Source organism: Oncorhynchus mykiss, chromosome 30 (assembly GCF_013265735.2).
Source record: "Oncorhynchus mykiss isolate Arlee chromosome 30, USDA_OmykA_1.1, whole genome shotgun sequence".
NCBI classification, from domain to species: domain Eukaryota; kingdom Metazoa; phylum Chordata; class Actinopteri; order Salmoniformes; family Salmonidae; genus Oncorhynchus; species Oncorhynchus mykiss.
The window spans coordinates 38,503,736-38,524,202 of record NC_050570.1 but is presented as its reverse complement, the minus strand read 5'-3'; the positions used below and the strand labels follow the sequence as shown (position 1 = coordinate 38,524,202).

The window sequence follows — 20,467 nt, the reverse complement described above, 5'->3', positions numbered from 1 at the left end:
TCGAAAAACACGTGAAACATGAATGGACATTTAGCTAAATAGCCTGCTGTTACTAACTAATTTGTCCGGAAATATAAACATTGGGTTGTTATTCATTTCCTGGATCTTTGTAGAATTTTGACCCATATTGAATCGCACAATCGTGTGTTCTCTACTCCAACAATAACTCCACAGATAAAAGAGGAAATTTAGTTTCTAGTAATCTCTCCTCATTCAGTCTTCTTCTTCTTCTGTGGACTTTATATGGCGGTTAGCAACCAACTTTAAGGTGCATTACCACCACCAACTGTACTGGAGTGTAGACCTCAGCTTTCAATCACCAACGTGGGTATATGCTCCTAAAAACCAATGAGGAGAAGGGAGAGTCGGGACTTGCAGCGCTTCACGAGTAAAAAATACCTGGCTATACAGACACTCATGTCTACTTCCGGCTCCGACAGAGATGGCCGCCTCGCTTCGCGTTCCTAGGAAACTATGCAGTTTTTTTACGTGTTATTTCTTACATTAGTACCCCAGGTCATCTTAGGTTTCATTACATACAGTCGAGAAGAACTACTGAATATAAGATCAGCGTCAACTCACCATCAGTACGACCAAGAATATGTTTTTCGCGACGCGGATCCTGTGTTCTGCCTGACAAACAGGACAACGGAGTGGATCCCATGCAGCGACCCAAAAAAACGACTCCGAAAGAGAGGGAAACGAGGCGGTCTTCTGGTCAGACTCCGGAGACGGGCACACCGTGCACCACTCCCTAGCATTCTTCTTGCCAATGTCCAGTCTCTTGACAACAAGGTTGATGAAATCCGAGCAAGGGTAGCATTCCAGAGGGACATCAGAGACTGTAACGTCCTTTGCTTCACTGAAACATGGCTCACTGGAGAGACTCTATCCGAAGCGGTGCAGCCAACGGGTTTCTCCACGCATCGCGCTGACAGAAACAAACATCTTTCTGGTAAGAAGAGGGGCGGGGGCGTATGCCTCATGGCCAACGTGACATGGTGTGATGAAAGAAACATACAGGAACTCAAATCCTTCTGTTCACCTGATTTTAGAATTCCTCACAATCAAATGTAGACCGCATTATCTACCAAGAGAATTCTCTTCGATTATAATCACAGCCGTATATACCCCCCCCCCCCAAGCAGACACATCGATGGCTCTGAACGAACTTTATTTAACTCTCTGCAAACTGGAAACGATTTATCCGGAGGCTGCATTCATTGTAGCTGGGGATTTTAACAAGGCTAATCTGAAAACAAGACTCCCTAAATTTTATCAGCATATCAATTGCGCAACCAGGGGTGGAAAGACCTTGGATCATTGTTACTCTAACTTCCGCAACGCATATAAGGCCCTGCCCCGCCCCCCTTTCGGAAAAGCTGACCACGACTCCATTTTGTTGATCCCTGCCTACAGACAGAAACTAAAACAAGAAGCTCCCACGCTGAGGTCTGTCCAACGCTGGTCCGACCAAGCTGACTCCACACTCCAAGACTGCTTCCATCACGTGGACTGGGAGATGTTTCGTATTGCGTCAGATAACAACATTGACGAATACGCTGATTCGGTGTGCGAGTTCATTAGAACGTGCGTTGAAGATGTCGTTCCCATAGCAACGATTAAAACATTCCCTAACCAGAAACCGTGGATTGATGGCAGCATTCGTGTGAAACTGAAAGCGCGAACCACTGCTTTTAATCAGGGCAAGGTGTCTGGTAACATGACCGAATACAAACAGTGCAGCTATTCCCTCCGCAAGGCTATCAAACAAGCTAAGCGCCAGTACAGAGACAAAGTAGAATCTCAATTCAACGGCTCAGACACAAGAGGCATGTGGCAGGGTCTACAGTCAATCACGGACTACAGGAAGAAATCCAGCCCAGTCACGGACCAGGATGTCTTGCTCCCAGGCAGACTAAATAACTTTTTTGCCCGATTTGAGGACAATACAGTGCCACTGACACGGCCTGCAACGAAAACATGCGGTCTCTCCTTCACTGCAGCCGAGGTGAGTAAGACATTTAAACGTGTTAACCCTCGCAAGGCTGCAGGCCCAGACGGCATCCCCAGCCGCGCCCTCAGAGCATGCGCAGACCAGCTGGCCGGTGTGTTTACGGACATATTCAATCAATCCCTATACCAGTCTGCTGTTCCCACATGCTTCAAGAGGGCCACCATTGTTCCTGTTCCCAAGAAAGCTAAGGTAACTGAGCTAAACGACTACCGCCCCGTAGCACTCACGTCCGTCATCATGAAGTGCTTTGAGAGACTAGTCAAGGACCATATCACCTCCACCCTACCTGACACCCTAGACCCACTCCAATTTGCTTACCGCCCAAATAGGTCCACAGACGATGCAATCTCAACCACACTGCACACTGCCCTAACCCATCTGGACAAGAGGAATACCTATATGAGAATGCTGTTCATCGACTACAGCTCGGCATTCAACACCATAGTACCCTCCAAGCTCGTCATCAAGCTCGAGACCCTGGGTCTCGACCCCGCCCTGTGCAACTGGGTACTTGACTTCCTGACGGTCCGCCCCCAGGTGGTGAGGGTAGGCAACAACATCTCCTCCCCGCTGATCCTCAACACTGGGGCCCCACAAGGGTGCGTTCTGAGCCCTCTCCTGTACTCCCTGTTCACCCACGACTGCGTGGCCACGCACGCCTCCAACTCAATCATCAAGTTTGCGGACGACACAACAGTGGTAGGCTTGATTACCAACAACGACGAGACGGCCTACAGGGAGGAGGTGAGGGCCCTCGGAGTGTGGTGTCAGGAAAATAACCTCACACTCAACGTCAACAAAACTAAGGAGATGATTGTGGACTTCAGGAAACAGCGGAGGGAACACCCCCCTATCCACATCGATGGAACAGTAGTGGAGAGGGTAGCAAGTTTTAAGTTCCTCGGCATACACATCACAGACAAACTGAATTGGTCCACTCACACAGACAGCATCGTGAAGAAGGCGCAGCAGCGCCTCTCCAACCTCAGGAGGCTGAAGAAATTTGGCTTGTCACCAAAAGCACTCACAAACTTCTACAGATGCACAATCGAGAGCATCCTGGCGGTCTATATCACCGCCTGGAATGGCAACTGCACCGCCCTCAACCGTAAGGCTCTCCAGAGGGTAGTGAGGTCTGCACAACGCATCACCGGGGGCAAACTACCTGCCCTCCAGGACACCTACACCACCCGATGTCACAGGAAGGCCATAAAGATCATCAAGGACATCAACCACCCGAGCCACTGCCTGTTCACCCCGCTATCATCCAGAAGGCGAGGTCAGTACAGGTACATCAAAGCTGGGACCGAGAGACTGAAAAACAGCTTCTATCTCAAGGCCATCAGACTGTTAAACAGCCACCACTAACACTGAGTGGCTGCTGCCAACACACTGACACTGACTCAACTCCAGCCACCTTAATAATGGGAATTGATGGGAAATGATGTAAATATATCACTAGCCACTTTAAACAATGCTACCTTATATAATGTTACTTACCCTACATTATTCATCTCATATGCATACGTATATACTGTACTCTATATCATCGACTGTATCCTTATGTAATACATGTATCACTAGCCACTTTAAACTATGCCACTTTGTTTACATACTCATCTCATTTGTACATACTGTACTCGATACCATCTACTGTATCTTGCCTATGCTGCTCTGTACCATCACTCATTCATATATCCTTATGTACATATTCTTTATCCCCTTACACTGTGTACAAGACAGTAGTTTTGGAATTGTTAGTTAGATTACTTGTTATTACTGCATTGTCGGAACTAGAAGCACAAGCATTTCGCTACACTCGCATTATCATCTGCTAACCATGTGTATGTGACAAATAACATTTGATTTGATTTGATTTTCATTGACACGCATGATCAGTTTGGATACAATTATTGAATAGCATGTATGTGTACATTTATTTTGCAATGCTCCCGCACGTAACACGAGCGGTGTGGTCAGCATGTAACCTCTCTTCCCCTTCTCTGTCCCCTCTCTCGCCCCTTCCATTTTTCTCTCTCTCTTTCTTCTCCCTTTCACTCCTTCTCTCTCTTTCTCTCCCTCCATCCTCCCTCACCTCTCTCTCTTTCTCCAGAGTAAGGCCAAGGAGCTCCCCCTCTCTGCAGTGCGGTTCATGGAGGAGCTAGGTGAATGTGCATTTGGTAAGATCTACAAGGGTCACCTGTACCTGCCTGGTATGGAGCAAGCCCAGCTGGTTGCCATCAAGACCCTGAAGGACTACTCCAGCCCTGGCCAGTGGGGTGAATTCCAACAGGCATGTTAACATTGATGACATTGTATTGTAATGTTCATTGAGGCTATCTTTGATTGATTCTTATTTTTCCTTGGCTACGATAGCGCCTCGCTCCGAGCCCCCTATTAAACAATGCAGGTTTCAACATTCTTTTTATTTATTTTTATTTTTACATTTGTTTTCGTGCATTACTTCGTACACCCTGGCAGAACTATTGGAACATGAATAGCTGGGTACTCACTGTCCACCCGACCTTCCCGATGTTCCACCATCTCCGGGAAAATGGGCTCGATTTTTTTAACAAAGGTAGTTTGAGGTCCGTGCTCCCAAATTATTACCATCACATTGACTGTCCTACTCGCAGAAATTCCAAGCTTGACCACCACTACACGTCTTTTAGACACAGGTATAAGGCCGTCTCTCGTCCTCCTTTCGGTAAACCTGACCCTGATGCCATTTTGCTTATCCCTGCCTACAAACAAAGATTCAAGAGGGAAGTTCCGGGGGTCCGGTCTGTACAGCGTTGCTCCGACCAATCAGAATACACGGTCCAAGACCGTGTTTTGATCACGTGGACTGGGATATGTTTCCCGGGTCGCCCCTGTGGATAACACCAATGATTATGTCGATTCAGTCACACGTTTAATTTTAAAAAATGCATAGATGACGTGATACTGATGGTGACTTTCAAAACTTACCCGAATCAAAAACCGTAGCTTGATGGCAGAGGCTTGTAGGGAAACTGAAGGAGAGGTACGCTGCTTATAAACACGGCAAGGTGACCGGGGACAATGGTATCGTTGAACAGAACCATTACGACCTACTCACACCGATCAACATGGCGGAACACATGTACAGGGATAAAGTGAAGAAGCAATTCAGTGGGTCGGATACGATGTGGCAGGGGCTCCTGACCATCGCGGATTACAGAACGAAAGGGCCCTCACGGTGTTCTACAGGAGCACCATGGAGAGCGTACTGTCTGGCTGCATCACAGCCTGGTGTGGCAACTCCACCCGCCGTGGACCGCAAGGCGCTACAGAGGGTGGTGTGCTCAGCCAAACGCACCTATGGGTGCACACTGCCTGCCCTCCAGGACACCTGCAACACCACATGTCGCAGGTAGGCCAAGAAGATCATCAGGGACCCCAGCCACCCGAGCCCCGTTTCCTTCACTCAGATGCAGGCAGTATAGGAGCATCATGGCAAAAACTGTAAGACTGGCCAATACTGCTGTTTCACATGAAATGAAATGTCACTGTGTGTTAATAAAGTACCTATCTATCGGTCTGTTTAGGAAGCGTCGGTCATGGCTGAGCTTCACCATCCCAACGTGGTGTGTCTGCTGGGTGTAGTGACCCAGGAACAGCCTGTCTGCATGCTGTTTGAGTTCCTGAACCAAGGGGACCTCCATGAGTTCCTCATCATGCGCTCTCCTCACTCTGACGTGGGCTGTAGTAGCGACGAGGACGGGACCGTCAAGTCCAGCCTGGACCACGGGGACTTCCTGCACCTGGCCTTACAGGTAACTACCATAACTTGCACAAATTGCTCTCCATCCAGGGGCGCTGTTCCGTAGCAGATCCTTTGCCTCGGAACTTGCGTGGAGGTGGTGTGGTGTTGAGATACATTTCTGTTACTCAGAAAATTCTATTCTATTCTAGGTGGCTGCTGGGATGGAGTACCTGGCCAGTCACTTCTTCGTCCATAAGGACCTAGCAGCCCGTAACATCCTGGTGGGAGAACAGCTCCACGTCAAGATATCTGACCTGGGCCTGTCCAGAGAGATCTACACCTCAGACTACTACAGGTATGTACACATCCTAACCCTAGCACTAGCCCTATCTCTGACCTGGGCCTGTCCAGAAAGATCTACACCTCCAACCAGGGTTGGGCAGGTTGCTTTCTAAATGTAATCTGTTACAGTTGGATTACCCAAACCTTTGGATTACCCAAACTCAGTTACGTATTCTGATTGCTTTCAGTTACTTTTAGATTACTTTCCCATTAAGAGGCATTAGAAGAAGACAAAAATGATGGATTAAAAGCATTCGGTGTGTCATCATAGTAGTCTCTGACTTGTGATCAGTAGTGCTGAACGATTAGTACTGTTTTAGGTTGGTTCGGTTTCGGTTTGATTATACAAATATAATCATGTTTACATTTACATTTGAAAACGTTTTGTAATTTAGCAGACACTCTGATTCAGAGCATCTTACAGTCAGTGCATTCAATGCATGGTGCTCACTTCCTCGTTTAGTGTACTCACCTGGTTAGTTTGTCATTGGGGTTATCAAATCATATATATTTATATAGCCCTTCTTACATCAGCTGATATCTCAAAGTGCTGTACAGAAACCCAGCCTAAAACCCACAAACAGCAAGCAATGCAGGTGTAGAAGCACCTGCATTGTTTTGTTATGTTTAGTGTACTCACCTGGTTAGTTTGTCATTGCTGTTATGTTTAGTGTACTCATCTGGTTAGTTTGTCATTGCTGTTATGTTTAGTGTACTCACCTGGTTAGTTTGTCATTGCTGTTATGTTTAGTGTACTCACCTGGTTAGTTTGTCATTGCTGTTATGTTTAGTGTACTCACCTGGTTAGTTTGTCATTGCTGTTATGTTTAGTGTACTCATCTGGTTAGTTTGTCATTGCTGTTATGTTTAGTGTACTCACCTGGTTAGTTTGTCATTGCTGTTATGTTTAGTGTACTCACCTGGTTAGTTTGTCATTGCTGTTATGTTTAGTGTACTCACCTGGTTAGTTTGTCATTGCTGTTATGTTTAGTGTACTCACCTGGTTAGTTTGTCATTGCTGTTATGTTTAGTGTACTCACCTGGTTAGTTTGTCATTGCTGTTATGTTTAGTCTGCCTTTACGTTCCCACTGATTTAGATTAATCTTGTATATAAAGTAACTTTTGGTATTTACATTTATTTTGTATTTATTTTTTATAAATAACTGTATTATTATTATTCCAGGGTCCAGCCCAAGGCTTTACTCCCTATCCGCTGGATGCCTCCAGAGTCCATTGCCTATGGGAAGTTCACGTCGGAGTCAGACATCTGGGCGTTTGGTGTGGTGCTTTGGGAGATCTTCAGCTACGGCCTGCAGCCCTACTACGGCTTCAGTAACCAGGAGGTCATGGAGATGGTGAGGAAACGTCAGCTGCTGCCCTGCCCAGAGGACTGCCCCCCCAGGGTTTTCGGCCTGATGACAGAGTGCTGGCAGGAGGGCCCGACGAGAAGACCACGTTTCAAAGATATCCATGGCCGCCTGAGGGCCTGGGAGGGGCTGTCATCCCACGCTAGTTCTAGTACCCCATCAGGAGGCGGGGGCAACGCCACAACTCAGACCACCTCGTTGAGCGCCAGTCCGGTCAGTAATCTCAGCAACCCGCGCTATGCCGCCGCTGCAGGTTACCTCTACCCGGCCCAGGGGATGCCTGCGCAAGGTCATCCAGGCCACCAGATGGCAGGCTGGACCCCTATGACCCATGGAGCGCCCATGGCCCAGAACCAGCACCAACGCTTCATCCCTGTCAACGGGTACCCCATCCCCCCAGGCTACGCTGCCTTCCCTGCGGCCCACTTTCAGGCCCAGGGCCCCCCCAGGGTGGTGCAGCACCTCCCCCCGCCCAAGAGCAGATCTCCCAGCAGCGCTAGCGGCTCCACCAGCACCGGTCACGTGACAAGCGTGCCCTCCACGGGGTCCAATCAGGATGCGAACACGCCTCTGCTGTCACACTGTGTGGCAATATCCGCCCTGCCAGGGGGCGGGACCATGCAGGTGTATGGACACATGTCCCAGAAGGCTTTGCAACAGATGGACCCCTCACAGACGTCCGCACTGCTGGCCGACGCCAACAGACTCATGTATAGTGAATCGGTCATCACTGCAGACCTGTAAATACACTGCAGACCTGTACTGTATATCACCTGGTTGATTTGATGGTTTTTGTTTCGTTTTTTTTGTAAGAAAGTTATTATAATAATTGTTTCAACTTTCTACTTTTACTTGTAAATACATGCACGTAAATCCTGAATGAACGAGATGCAAAGATTTATATTCAAAAGAACTAAAAAAAAACTAAAAAGAGACATCAAGTGTGTCCTGCCCCCTACTCTGAAACTCAAACTGCCTTGATAGACTTTTTTTTAGTGATGCTACTCCGTGTGCCTGCCTGGACACCGGGATTTCTAAGCTCAGAGTAGGTCAACAATAACACACCTGTCAATATAATGACTCTATCACTCGGACGTCATTGTGAATAAAACCTCCCATTGACGTCAATAAATCTTCCAAGACTCCCGTTGACGTCAGAATGATTTCGGCGGAAGTCCGAGCTGCACAGAGCCCTTCTGGTAGCTTACAATATGTACTGAAGCAGGGTGTGTTGTTGCTTGGACTGGAGGGGCCCTGTACTGAAGCAGCGGGAGTCCCCGGTTGTGGCGTCAGTAGGGCTTTATATTCAGTTGAGCCTGTGTCAGCACATCTGCCTGGCTGGCATCCCTACAGTGCACCTCTCTCCTCCAGGAGGCTAAGCCCCCCTCTAGGGATATGTGAACTTCAAAGACTTCTGATTTGACTTCAAAGCGGCCTGTGGAGAAGGGACGAGGCCCTACCTACGCAACGCTATGCAATGACATAGCACTCATACCCTCTGCTTCAGTCTCCACAGCTATGTGCCTCCACAGATGTGTGCCTCTACAGCTATGTGCCTCCACAGATGTGTGCCTCTACAGCTATGTGCCTCCACAGATGTGCGCCTCTACAGCTATGTGCCTCCACAGATGTGGGCCTCTACAGCTCTGTGCGTCCACTAGACTCTCTCTCGTTCTCAATACAGGGTTCTGTCAACTCGTATGCAATGATATACTGTAGCTACTAGGAACAAATCAGAACAGTGTTTAAACCAGCCGAACTTCTCTCTCCAGTCTGTGTCCATGTCTGTCCTCCTCTTTCTTATCATCTCATATCTGGTACATTCAGCTATGCAATATGGCTCTTACATTGGCTATGCAGACTTTGATGGATAATCGTATTGTCTTTTGATGATATATAGAAGTGGGACTAACAAACGTATGCCGATCATTACAACTTCTTTGTCAAAACGATCCACGATATAAAAAAGTATGTTCTACTATAGACTGAATGAATGATATAAGGCTTTTGATAAAATACAGGGGGGGTGAATGAGAAATCCTTCCACATTTTAGCACACAGCTCACAGAAGCAGCTACAATACAGTATATTTCACCTCAGTTGAATGTGTTTGTTGCTATGCAACTGTTTAGTTAAAAAGACGCACACCCTTTGCCCGTACAGAAAGAGGACAATCGTCGGTTTACCCTTGGTAGCACTTGCCTTCCATGTTAACTTTGGTATAATACACAACTCTGTAATGTTAAGAGCATCCTTATCTTTTATCAAGGTACAAAGTCTACTATCCTGACATTTTCTGTGATGTGTCAATTAGTCCGATACTGTCGAGAGGTACAAACCTGCTCTTTAGATGAAGGTTTTGGTTTGTTTAAATTCCACATATCTTATATTTTTTTTCTAAAAACAGGTTTTTACCTTCCTAGGTATCTGGAGTTTTATACAGGTATCTTTTGATAAATGTATATGAATTTAAGTGCATATATACCAGTTCAAAACCACTTAAACACAAGACTGTGAATCTTGGGACTGGCTATTTTGTGTAGTTAAAAAAAAAAAATGTTAGATCAGTTTCTTTTCATAAAACAGTCTAAGATAGTCTTTTCATAAAACTTGTTTAGATTGCAGTATTACAGTGTATTCATAAGAAAGGTTTACATGCAGAATATTCTATTGACCAAGAGGCCTTGTCTTTGTATTTGTCAGAAGATATTTGCACAGAAGTTTTGTATGGCAAAATATTATTAAATAATTCAATGTTTTTGTCATATTGGGTGGTATCATTATTCCTGGAAAAGCCTATGTTATTATCTATGCATTGTTACATTTGCAGGGTCTGGATAATAGTTTGTTGGGTTGATATATATTCCAGAACTGTCTGGTTGAACAGTGTTGTGTTGACTATATAGGTCCACAAGGGAGCAGCAATTGCTTCATCTGTATCCCCAGCATTGGTAACCATAATGTCCAAAATATATTTGCTTCAAAACCATCTTTGACCACACGGTGGTGCAATTCAGCTTTTTGTCATAATAGCGTTTGTCCAGTATTAGTTGGTGAGTCTCAGCTCACGTCACTTGAAATACATTTGAATAGTAAGATAGTTCAAATGAATACTTGTTTATGTTTGTTTTTTTGGGAAAATACCCTTGCTCGCATTATCCGGGTGTGTGTGTGTTTCTGTGAATGTGTGGGGTATCTAGGTGTGTGTGAGTTTAACTTCAATCCTGGCTGGAATCACTTTCTGTAAAAAAGAACAAGGAGTGTGTGTGTTTTGCCAAGGAAAAGGGAGAGTAATGGTGCACATATGGAGAGATGATTAGATGAACACACTCCTGGCAGGGAGAGCTGGTCCTCATGGAGTATGTGTGTGCGTGAGTGAGTGTGATGTGGGGAATGTTTTTAATCAGTACTATGTCCAGCTCCAACTGTTCCCATTTGGAGCAATCACGTAATTCTCTGCTATGATTCTGGAATGTTGCACGCTCTCAACCAGTTTCTTCACCACTGCTCTCTGAAAGTAAACTCAGCAAAAAAAAGAAACGTCCCTTTTTCAGGACCCTGTCTATCAAAGGGCATTCGTAAAAATCCAAATAACTTCACAGATCTTCATTGGAAAGGGTTTTAAACACTGTTTCCCCATGCTTGTTCAATGTACCATAAACAATTCATGCACATGCACCTGTGGAACGGTTGTTAACACACTAACAGCTTACAGACGGTAGGCAATTAAGGTCACAGTTATGAAAACTTAGGACACTAAAGAGGCCTTTCTACTGACTCTGAAAAACACCAAAATAAAGATGCCCAGGGTCCCTGCTCATCTGCGTGAACGTGCCTTAGGCATGCAGCAAGGAGGCATGAGGACTGCAGATGTGGCCAGGGCAATAAATTGTAGTGTCCATACTGTGAGATGCTTAAGACAGCGCTACTGGGAGCTAGGATGGACAGCTGATCGTCCTCACAGTGCCAGACCACGTGTAACAACACCTGCATATGATCGGTACATCTGAACATCACACCTGCGGGACAGATGTACAGGATGGCAACAACAACTGCCCGAGTTACACCAGGAACGCACAATCCCTCCATCAGTGCTCAGACTGTCCACAATAGGCTGAGAGAGGCTGGACTGACGACTTGTAGGCCTGTTGTAAGGCAGCCTATGGGCACAAACCCACCGTCGCTGGACCAGACAGGACTGGCAAAAAGTGCTCTTCACTGACGAGTTGTGGTTTTGTTTCACCAGGGGTGATGGTTGGTTTCGCGTTTATCATCGAAGGAATAAACGTTACACCGAGGCCTGTACTCTGGAGCGGGATTGATTTGGAGGTGGAGGGTCCGTCATGGTCTGGGGCGGTGTGTCACAGCATCATCGGACTGAGCTTGTTGTCATTGCAGGCAATCTCAACACTGTGCGTTACAGGGAAGACATCCTCCTCCCTCATATGGTACCCTTCCTGCAGGCTCATCCTGACATGACCCTCCAGCATGACAATGCCACCAGCCATACTGCTTGTTCTGTGAGTGATTTTCTGCAAGACAGGAATGTCAGTGTTCCGCCATGGCCAGTGAAGAGCCCGGATCTCAATCCCATTGAGCACGTCTGGGACCTGTTGGATCGGAGGGTGAGGGCTAGGGCCATTCCCCCCCAGAAATGTCCGGGAACCTGCAGGTGCCTAGGTGGAAGAGTGGGGTACCATCTCACAGCAAGAACTGGCAAATCTGGTGCAGTCCATGAGGAGGAGATGCACTGCAGTACTTAATGCAGCTGGTGGCCACACCAGATACTGTCTGTTACTTTTGATTTTGCCCCCCCCTTTGTTCAGGGACAGATTATTCAATTTCTGTTAGTCACATTTCTCTGGAACTTGTTCAGTTTATGTCTCAGTTGTGGAATCTTGTGATGCTCATACAAATATTTACACATGTTAAGTTTGCTGAACATAAACACAGTTGACAGTGAAAGGACATTTCTTTTTTTGCTGAGTTTAGCTATTTCACAAACACAACATAATATGAGCTCCACACTTTGGCCTAGATTAAATCGGGGCCATGGAAGATCTGCGGCATAGTAGGATTGACATTTAAAGGCAATGTTCCCGAGTTCAGCCGAGACTGCATTCACAGTAAACGCTGCACGTCACCTCAATCGGAAAATTACCTTTAAATGTCAATCACGCTGTAACGCGGATCTTCCACGGTCCGGATTGAATCAATCCCTTTGTCCAGTTTGATTGATTTTGGGCTGTTTGTACTGTGTGGTTTTGAAGTAAACAATGTACCTGTTTTGTCAGTGATTTTATGAGGCTCATTATTGTACTTTTCACTATAATTATCATGAAGTCAACCATGCAGATTGTCCTCACTAGTTTACAAATGTGTTCAGTAATCAAGGTGACTGGAACTGCATTGCTTGAGCCCAAGCTGCACTGAGCTCCCGTGCGGAGAGAGGGGAAGGTCGAGAGCCATGCTTCCTCCGAAACACGACACTGCCAAGCCGCACTGATGCGTCGGAGGAAACACTGGACAGCTGGTGACCAAAGTTAGCTTGCAGGTGGCCAGCCCACAACAAGGAGTCGCTAGAGCACGATGGGATAAGGAAATCCCGGCCGGCCAAACCCTCCACTAACCCGGACGACCCTGGGCCAATTGTGCACCGCCTCATGGGTCTCCCGGTCACGGCCGGCTGTGACATAGCCTGGGATCAAACCTGCGATGTAGTGCTTGAGGCCGCCGCGCCACTCGGGAGGTCTAGCCCATTATGACTAGCCTGCTCTCTCCAGCCGCAGTCTCAGGGCAGAAGACTTGATCACACGCTGTGTCTATCTGTGAGTGCAACCTGGTCTCAAAGCATTTCTTATTTTTCTCTACATAAATCTGAGATTTGAATTTTGTGTGGCATATTACATTTCGTATGGTACTGTATGTTTTCATTTGTGGATGTCAATCACACATTTCCTATTATATATTACGAATGAAAATGTGTTTTATATGTTACGAATTTGCAAATCGTACAATATGTTGCTAGGGGTTGGGGTTAAGATTAGGGTTACATTTAGGAGTTAGGTTAAAGTTTTAAGGTTAGGGGAAGGGTTAGCTAAAAGGGGTAAGGTTAGGGTTAGCTAACATGCTAAGTAGTTGTAAAATCGCTTAAAAGTAGTAATTCGTTCAAATGCTAAAATTGTCCGTGATGAGATTTGAACTCGCAACCTTTGGGTTGCTAGACATTAGTTTCATACGCCGACAACCACCCTCTTTATGTTTTTGCCCTCAGTAACCATCTCTCTTATGTAACAATACGAAACCTAACATATCATACTAAATGGAGTGTCTCAGATTTACATACAGAATAATACAAAATGCTCTGAGACCAGGTTGGTGAGTGGCAGGCTGCAGCAGGCCAGCTAGAAGAGTCTGGATTGAGACAGACAGACAGATAGAAAACCAATACCACCTTCTCCAAACCCACACATTTACCTAACCACAGACACACACACACACACACATCATGAATTAAATATAGATAAGGCCTTAAATTTTGATGTGCCCCCCCCAGTGCATGACATGTCAGTTCGTCTGCATTCCTCAACCCCTCTGAGTCTCCTCCCATAAGCCTCCGCTCCGGAGGAGGAGGGAGGCGGGGAAGAGACAGAAAGAGATAGAAAATGGATAGAGGGGGAATGCAGGCACAGGCAGCTATGATTTATACAGTCATGGAGAGAGAGAGAGTCAGACACCAGAAAAACTGACAGCGGGGAAAGAGCAGGGGGAAGGCAGGCAGCTATGATTGATACAGTCCTGGAGAGAGAGACACGGAGAAGGAGAAAGTAGAAAGCAGAGAGAAACGAGGGGGAATGCAGGGACAGGCAGCTATGATTGATACAGTTCTGGAGAGAGGAGTGTTGGTCTGGAAGGAGAGGCACAGCTATAGGGTTCCAGGGTTGGCTCTCCTCTGTCAGAGACGTGTCATTAGCTTCGTAAACACATGTTTCGTAAACAGCAGGTGTAGACTAACAGTGAAATGCTTACTTATGTGTCCTTTTCCAACAGCGCACAGTTAAAGATAACAATTTTGTTGCAGTTTTATTTGAAATAGTGACCCAATGAATAAATACACAGTGAATAACGAATATCAATAATGAGTAAAAAATAACATGGCTATATACAGGAAGTACCAGTACCGAGTCGATGTGCAGGGGTACGAGGTAATTGAGGTAGCTATGTACTGTTCATACTGTATGCGTACGGGTAAAGTGACTAGGCAATAGGATAGATAGACAGTAGCAGCAGTGCATGAGGTGAGTGTGTTTGTGTGTGTGTGTTTGTGTGTGCATAGAGTCAGTGCAAGAGGGTCTTTGACAATGCAGGTAGTCCGGGTAGCCATTTGATTAGTTATTTAGTAGTCTTGTTTAGCAGTCTTATGGCTTGGGGGTAGAAGCTGTTCAGGGTCCTGTTGGTTCCAGACTTGGTACACTGGTACGGCTTGCCGTGCGGCAGCAGAGATATCAGTCTATGGCTTGGGTGGTTGAAGTCTGAAAGTTTTTTGGGCCTTCCTCTGACTGCCTCGTCCTGGATGGTAGGGAGGCCCCAGTGATTTACTGGGGCCTCCCTGCCTTGAGTGTCCCAGGTGTACATTTACTATGTTACATCTAGTCCAGGGTCCAACAGCCTGAACACAACAATCCCAATGGCAGTATGGAAGGTGTAGGGTAGGGTGAAGTTGACCCTACTAATGGTTAAGGTTAGGATTGGGGCAGGGGAGGCTGTACCTAGATCTGTACCCAGGGGAAACCTTACACCCGGAGCTGAGAGGAAGGTGGAGTAGGGAAGAAAAATATAAACTCAACATGTAAAGTGTTGGTCCCATGTTTCATGAGCTGAAATAAAAAAATATTCCATATGTCTTCCATATGCACAAAAAGTGTATTTCTCTTTAATTCTGTGCACAAGATAATCAGTTGTATGTTACAAATACAACTAATATAAGGACAGGACATGAGACGGGTGTAGAAACTAACGTGGGCATTGTTTGATGCGTTTCACAGGACAAAAACATTCCAAGCATTCCAATGTATGTAAGCAGGGGGGCGTTACAGGTGCCCTAAAGGGACAAACTAGAATATCAATACACAACACTATCCACCTGACAGGTGTGGCATATCAAGAAGCTGATTAAATAACATGATCATTACACAGGTGCACCTTGTGCTGGGGGACAATAAAAAGCCACTCTAAAAAGTGCAGATTTGTCACACAAAACAATGTCACAGATGTCTCAAGTTTTGAGGGAGCGTGCAATTGGCATGCTGGCTGCAGGAATGTTCACCAGAGCTATTGCCAGAGAATGTAAGGTTTATCTATCATAAGCCACCGTTTTGTCATTTTAGAGAATTAGGCAGTACGTCCAACCAGCCTCACAACCGCAGACCACATTTAAACATGCCAGCCCAGGACCTCCACATCCGGATTCTTCACCTACGGTATCATCTGAGACCAGCCGGACCGCTGATGAAACTGTGGGTTTTGCACAACCAAAGAATTTCTGCACAAACCGTCAGAAACCGTCTCAGGGAAGCTCGTCTGCGTGCTCGACGTCCTCACCAGGGTCTTGACCTGACTGCAGTTCGGCGTCGTAACCGACTTCAGTGAGCAAATGCTCACCTTCGATGGCCACTGGCACACTGGAGAAGCGGTATGCTGATGTCAATGTTGTGAACAGAGTTCCCCATGGTGGCAGTGGGGTTATGGTATGGGCAGGCATAAGCTATGGACAATGAACACAATTACATTTTATTGATGGCAATTTGAATGCACAGAGATATCGTGTCGAGATCCTTAGGCCCATTGCCATACATCTGCATCCATCCATGTTTCAGATTGATAGTGCACTGCCACATATCGCAAGGATCTATTCACAATTCCTGGAAGCTGAAAATGTCCCAGTTCTTCCAGGGCCTGCATACTCACCAGACATGTCACGCATTGAGCATGTCAGGGATGCTCTGGGTCGACGTGTACGACAGCGTGTTCCAGTTCCCGCCAATATCCAGCAGCGTCGCACAGCCATTGAAGCGGAGTGGGACAACATTCCACAGGCCACAATCAACAGCCTGATCAACTCTATGTGAAGGAGACGTGTCACGCTGCATGAGGCAAATGGTGGTCACACCAGATACTGACTGGTTTTCTGATCCACGGCCCCTACATTTCTTTTTAAGGTATCCGTAACTAACAGATCCATATCTGTAGTTCCAGTCATGTGAAATCCATAGACTTATTTCCTTATATGAACTGTAGCTCAGAGTACCGCAATGCAAAGGGATTCAGGATCCAATGGCTTCCAGCTGAGGGATCTGGCATGGGCCATGTCACCACCAGTGAGGATCAAGAGAGGGGGGAGAGAGGGAAAAGAGAGAAAGGGAAAGAGAGAGAGGGAGATGAAAAGGGCTAATAGAGGGTGATAGAGGGCTGGAGCAGTATTGTGGAATTAGCTAGTGCAGTGTAGATGACTGCAGGGAAATTGAGTATTGGGGGAGGAATAATTAGACAGAAAGGGGAATATGGAGGGTAGAAAAACAAGTGAGTCAGAAGGAGAAGAGAGATGGATATTGTGGAGGGGCCCCTCGCAGAATGTGATGTACACGAGGTTTAATAATAATAACGGCTTCTCTACTTCCAGTCGTGCTCTGGAATCACAGAGTTGAATTTGAATGTTATGCACGGAACAGTTACATAATAGGGAAGGGGGATACCTAATCAGTTGCACAATTGAATGCGTTCAACCAAAACGTTGGGGGGGGGGGGGGGGGGCTGCCTTGATCCACATCGTGAGTGTCCAGGGAGTTGTTGTTGTTGTGGGGGTTAACTGCCTTGCTCAAAGGCAGAACGGCAGATTTTTCCACCTTGCCAGCTCTGGGATTTGAACAAGCAACCTTTTGGTTAACATCCCAACGCTCTAGCCGCTAGGCAACCTGCTGCCCGAGGGCGTCATCATGCTTGGAGAAGAAGCCATCCATTGCTCCAGAGTCAGACAAGACAGACAAAAAAGGTCAGACAAGACAGACAGGTGGGATAAAGGTGCTCAGATTAAACTCCCACTCCTCTTTATACCCTCCCCCCTTCCCAAACCCCCCAGTTTGTGACAGCAGACTTAGCTTTGTCAGAAGATCAAAGACAGGATGGGCTAGGGGAAGGGAGGGAACGAGAGAATGAAGAGAGGGGAAAAAGGGAGAGGTATAAAGTTTCACCCCTCTCTCTGGGGCCCGGTTCACCTCCTCCTCATCTGTCTGTGATGGCTGCGATGCCTCACACAAGCCCCTGTTTGTCAGAGAACATGGAGTGTTATTGTTGAGGGCTGATAGGCAGTTGACCCCTAGTTAAAGGAGACTACTGTCCAGGCTGTAACACTGTGACCTTGGACTTAGGAAGTGAACACGAGCCCCTTGAACACTCTCAAGTGGCCAATAATTTTCCTCCTAGGCTACTGTTGGCTGTCCATTTGTCTCCGTGGTTACTGGTTACTCATGGAAATAGTTCACAGATGTCTAATATTTTGATGTGAGCCTGAAATGTACTACTGTGTAGACAAAATAGTTTTGTACGTCTGATTAGCGAAAACAAAACGCTACTGCTGGTTAGTTACTACTGTATTGTTTTGGAAGACAGTAGTAATATTCAAGTAGTAAACTGGTCCTGTGTGTGACATTGTTGTATTGTAATCTGGACCTAATTTCTGCATGCCAAGTCAATTCCGTTCAGTGATTTAAACTTTCACAGAGACTGAACGAGACTGAGCGAGACAGACAGAGAGAGACTGAGACAGAGAGAGACTTAGCGAGACAGAGAGAGACTGAGCGAGACAGAGACAGAGAGAGACAGAGAGAGACAGAGAGAGACAGTGAGAGACAGTGAGAGACAGAGAGACTGAGCAAGACAGACGGAGAGAGAGACAGAGAGAGAGCAAGAGAGAGACTGAGCGAAACAAAGAGAGACAGTGAGAGACAGAGAGAGAGAGAGACTGAGCAAGACAGAGAGACAGTGAGAGACAGAGAGAGAGACTGAGGGAGACAGAGACAGAGAGAGACAGAGAGAGACAGAGAGAGACTGAGCAGGACTGAGCGAGACAGACAGCGAGATGATGGGTATCATGCCTGCCCTAATTACTGACAGATATTATCGTCATCAGGCGTTGAGGGTGAGAAGCTATTTTGCCGTTAACTGAAGTCTTTTTAAGAACTTAATTGGAAACTCATCACTTGGCCAAGTACTGTTTTGAATGACCTCTAGTAACCCCTGGTGAAGCCATTCTAGTGGATTGTTAAACGGTGTGTGGTTAGTTGGTGATACACAGTATACTCTCAGACCTGTCCGGAGGCATCTGTTTTGAGAAAAGGGTGGGTTTATTGTTGAGGGAATAGAAACCCTGGGCTATAATTGCTTGCGATTTATTGGATGTGTTAGGGCCAAGGTTAGGGTTAGGGCTATGGTTAAACTGGGGTGTGGACGTGAAGCTCGGGTTAGGGTCTTTCTTTTCTCTACTCTCCTCTCGCTGTTGGATAATCTCAGCCCATTACCTCGTGTGTCTCAGGGCATTGAACCAGGCTTCAACAGAGACTTGCCTCTGACTATTAACTCTCAGAGCTCCAGTAGTAATCCATGATGATGCTAATGAACCAATACAAGGGCACAATTCACCAATAGGAAACATGCTATTTTAGGTAAGGGGATACCTAGTCAGTTGCACAACTGAACGCATTCAACCGAAATGTGTCTTTTTTTTCTTTTTTTTCCTTTTAAAAAATATTTTACCCCCTTTTCTCTCCAATTTCGTGGTATCCAATTGTTTTAGTAGCTACTATCTTGTCTCATCGCTACAACTCCCGTACGGGCTCGGGAGAGACGAAGGTCAAAAGCCATGCGTCCTCCGAAACACAACCCAACCAAGCCGCACTTCTTCTCAACACAGCGCGCATCCAATCCGGAAGCCAGCTGCACCAATGTGTCGGAGGAAACACTGTGCACCTGGCGACCTGGTTAGCGTGCACTGCGCCCGGCCCGCCACAGGAGTCGCTGGTGCATGATGAGACAAGGATATCCCTACCGGCCAAACCCTCCCTAACCCGGATGACGCGTGGCCAATTTTGCGTCGCCCCATGAACCTACCTGTCGCGGCCGGCTGCGACAGAGCCTGGGCGCGAACCCAGAGTCTCTGGTGGTACAGCTAGCACTAAATGTGTCTTAAGGGGGGGGGGGGGGCTGCCTTAGTCATCAGCACAGTTGTTGTTGGGGGTTAACTGCCTTGCTTAAGAGCAGAATGGTCGATTTTGTTCCACCTTGCTGGCTCTGGGATTCAAACCACATGACGTTTCGCTTACTGGCCCAACGCTCTTAACTGCTAGGCTACCTGCGCTTCAATGTTTGTATGACATATGAATGTGTAAAAGTTTTTTTTAACCCAATCCTGACAAAATAAACTCCTTCCTTAGGACTTTATAACCAAAAACAGAGAGCTCAGAACACCTGTAACACAATACTAGTAATTTAATAGGACCTTGGTTGCAGTTAAGTCCATGTGAACGGACAGAAACAATTGTGATTGAACAATGCAATGAACGCTCAGAGAACAATCAAGCCTACTAGGACACAGAGTTCCAGGTGGAATGTGACTGTGGAATGTTCTGGCTTTTTGGGTTAGGGACACAAAACTGTGTAAGGAGAGTAAAGGCTGACATTGACACACACACACACACGATGGATTCTCTTTAAGGATGAGCAGGAAGGAGGACATTTAAGAAGGCCGTACCATGACACTGCAGTTAGTGAGCACAAAGGACCCCTCCTGAGTCACTCTGGGGTATAAAGGACAAGAAGAAGGGAATGTACTACAGCTCATGACTAAGACAATTTTCCCTGGGCTGTGTAATACTATCATCATCATAGAGATGCTGGTAGCACTTAGTTTTACTAGGTACTTTCTAAAAAAGGTTACAATTATCATAAAACTGTAATAACCT

General features: G+C 46.5%; 1 protein-coding gene across 1 annotated transcript in view; it reads left to right on the top strand.

Annotated features, from left to right (window-relative positions):
- The window catches only part of LOC110521804 (inactive tyrosine-protein kinase transmembrane receptor ROR1), a 196,080-nt gene extending 185,859 nt beyond the window's left edge, over positions 1 to 10,221 (top strand). The window contains exons 10-13 of the mRNA XM_021599678.2: positions 4,131 to 4,310; positions 5,587 to 5,814; positions 5,954 to 6,099; positions 7,271 to 10,221. Of these exons, the coding sequence (XP_021455353.1) occupies positions 4,131 to 4,310; positions 5,587 to 5,814; positions 5,954 to 6,099; positions 7,271 to 8,198 (1,482 nt within the window). The 3' untranslated portion in view covers positions 8,199 to 10,221. The remainder of the gene's footprint in view (positions 1 to 4,130; positions 4,311 to 5,586; positions 5,815 to 5,953; positions 6,100 to 7,270) is intronic.
- Positions 10,222 to 20,467: the final 10,246 nt, after the last annotated feature.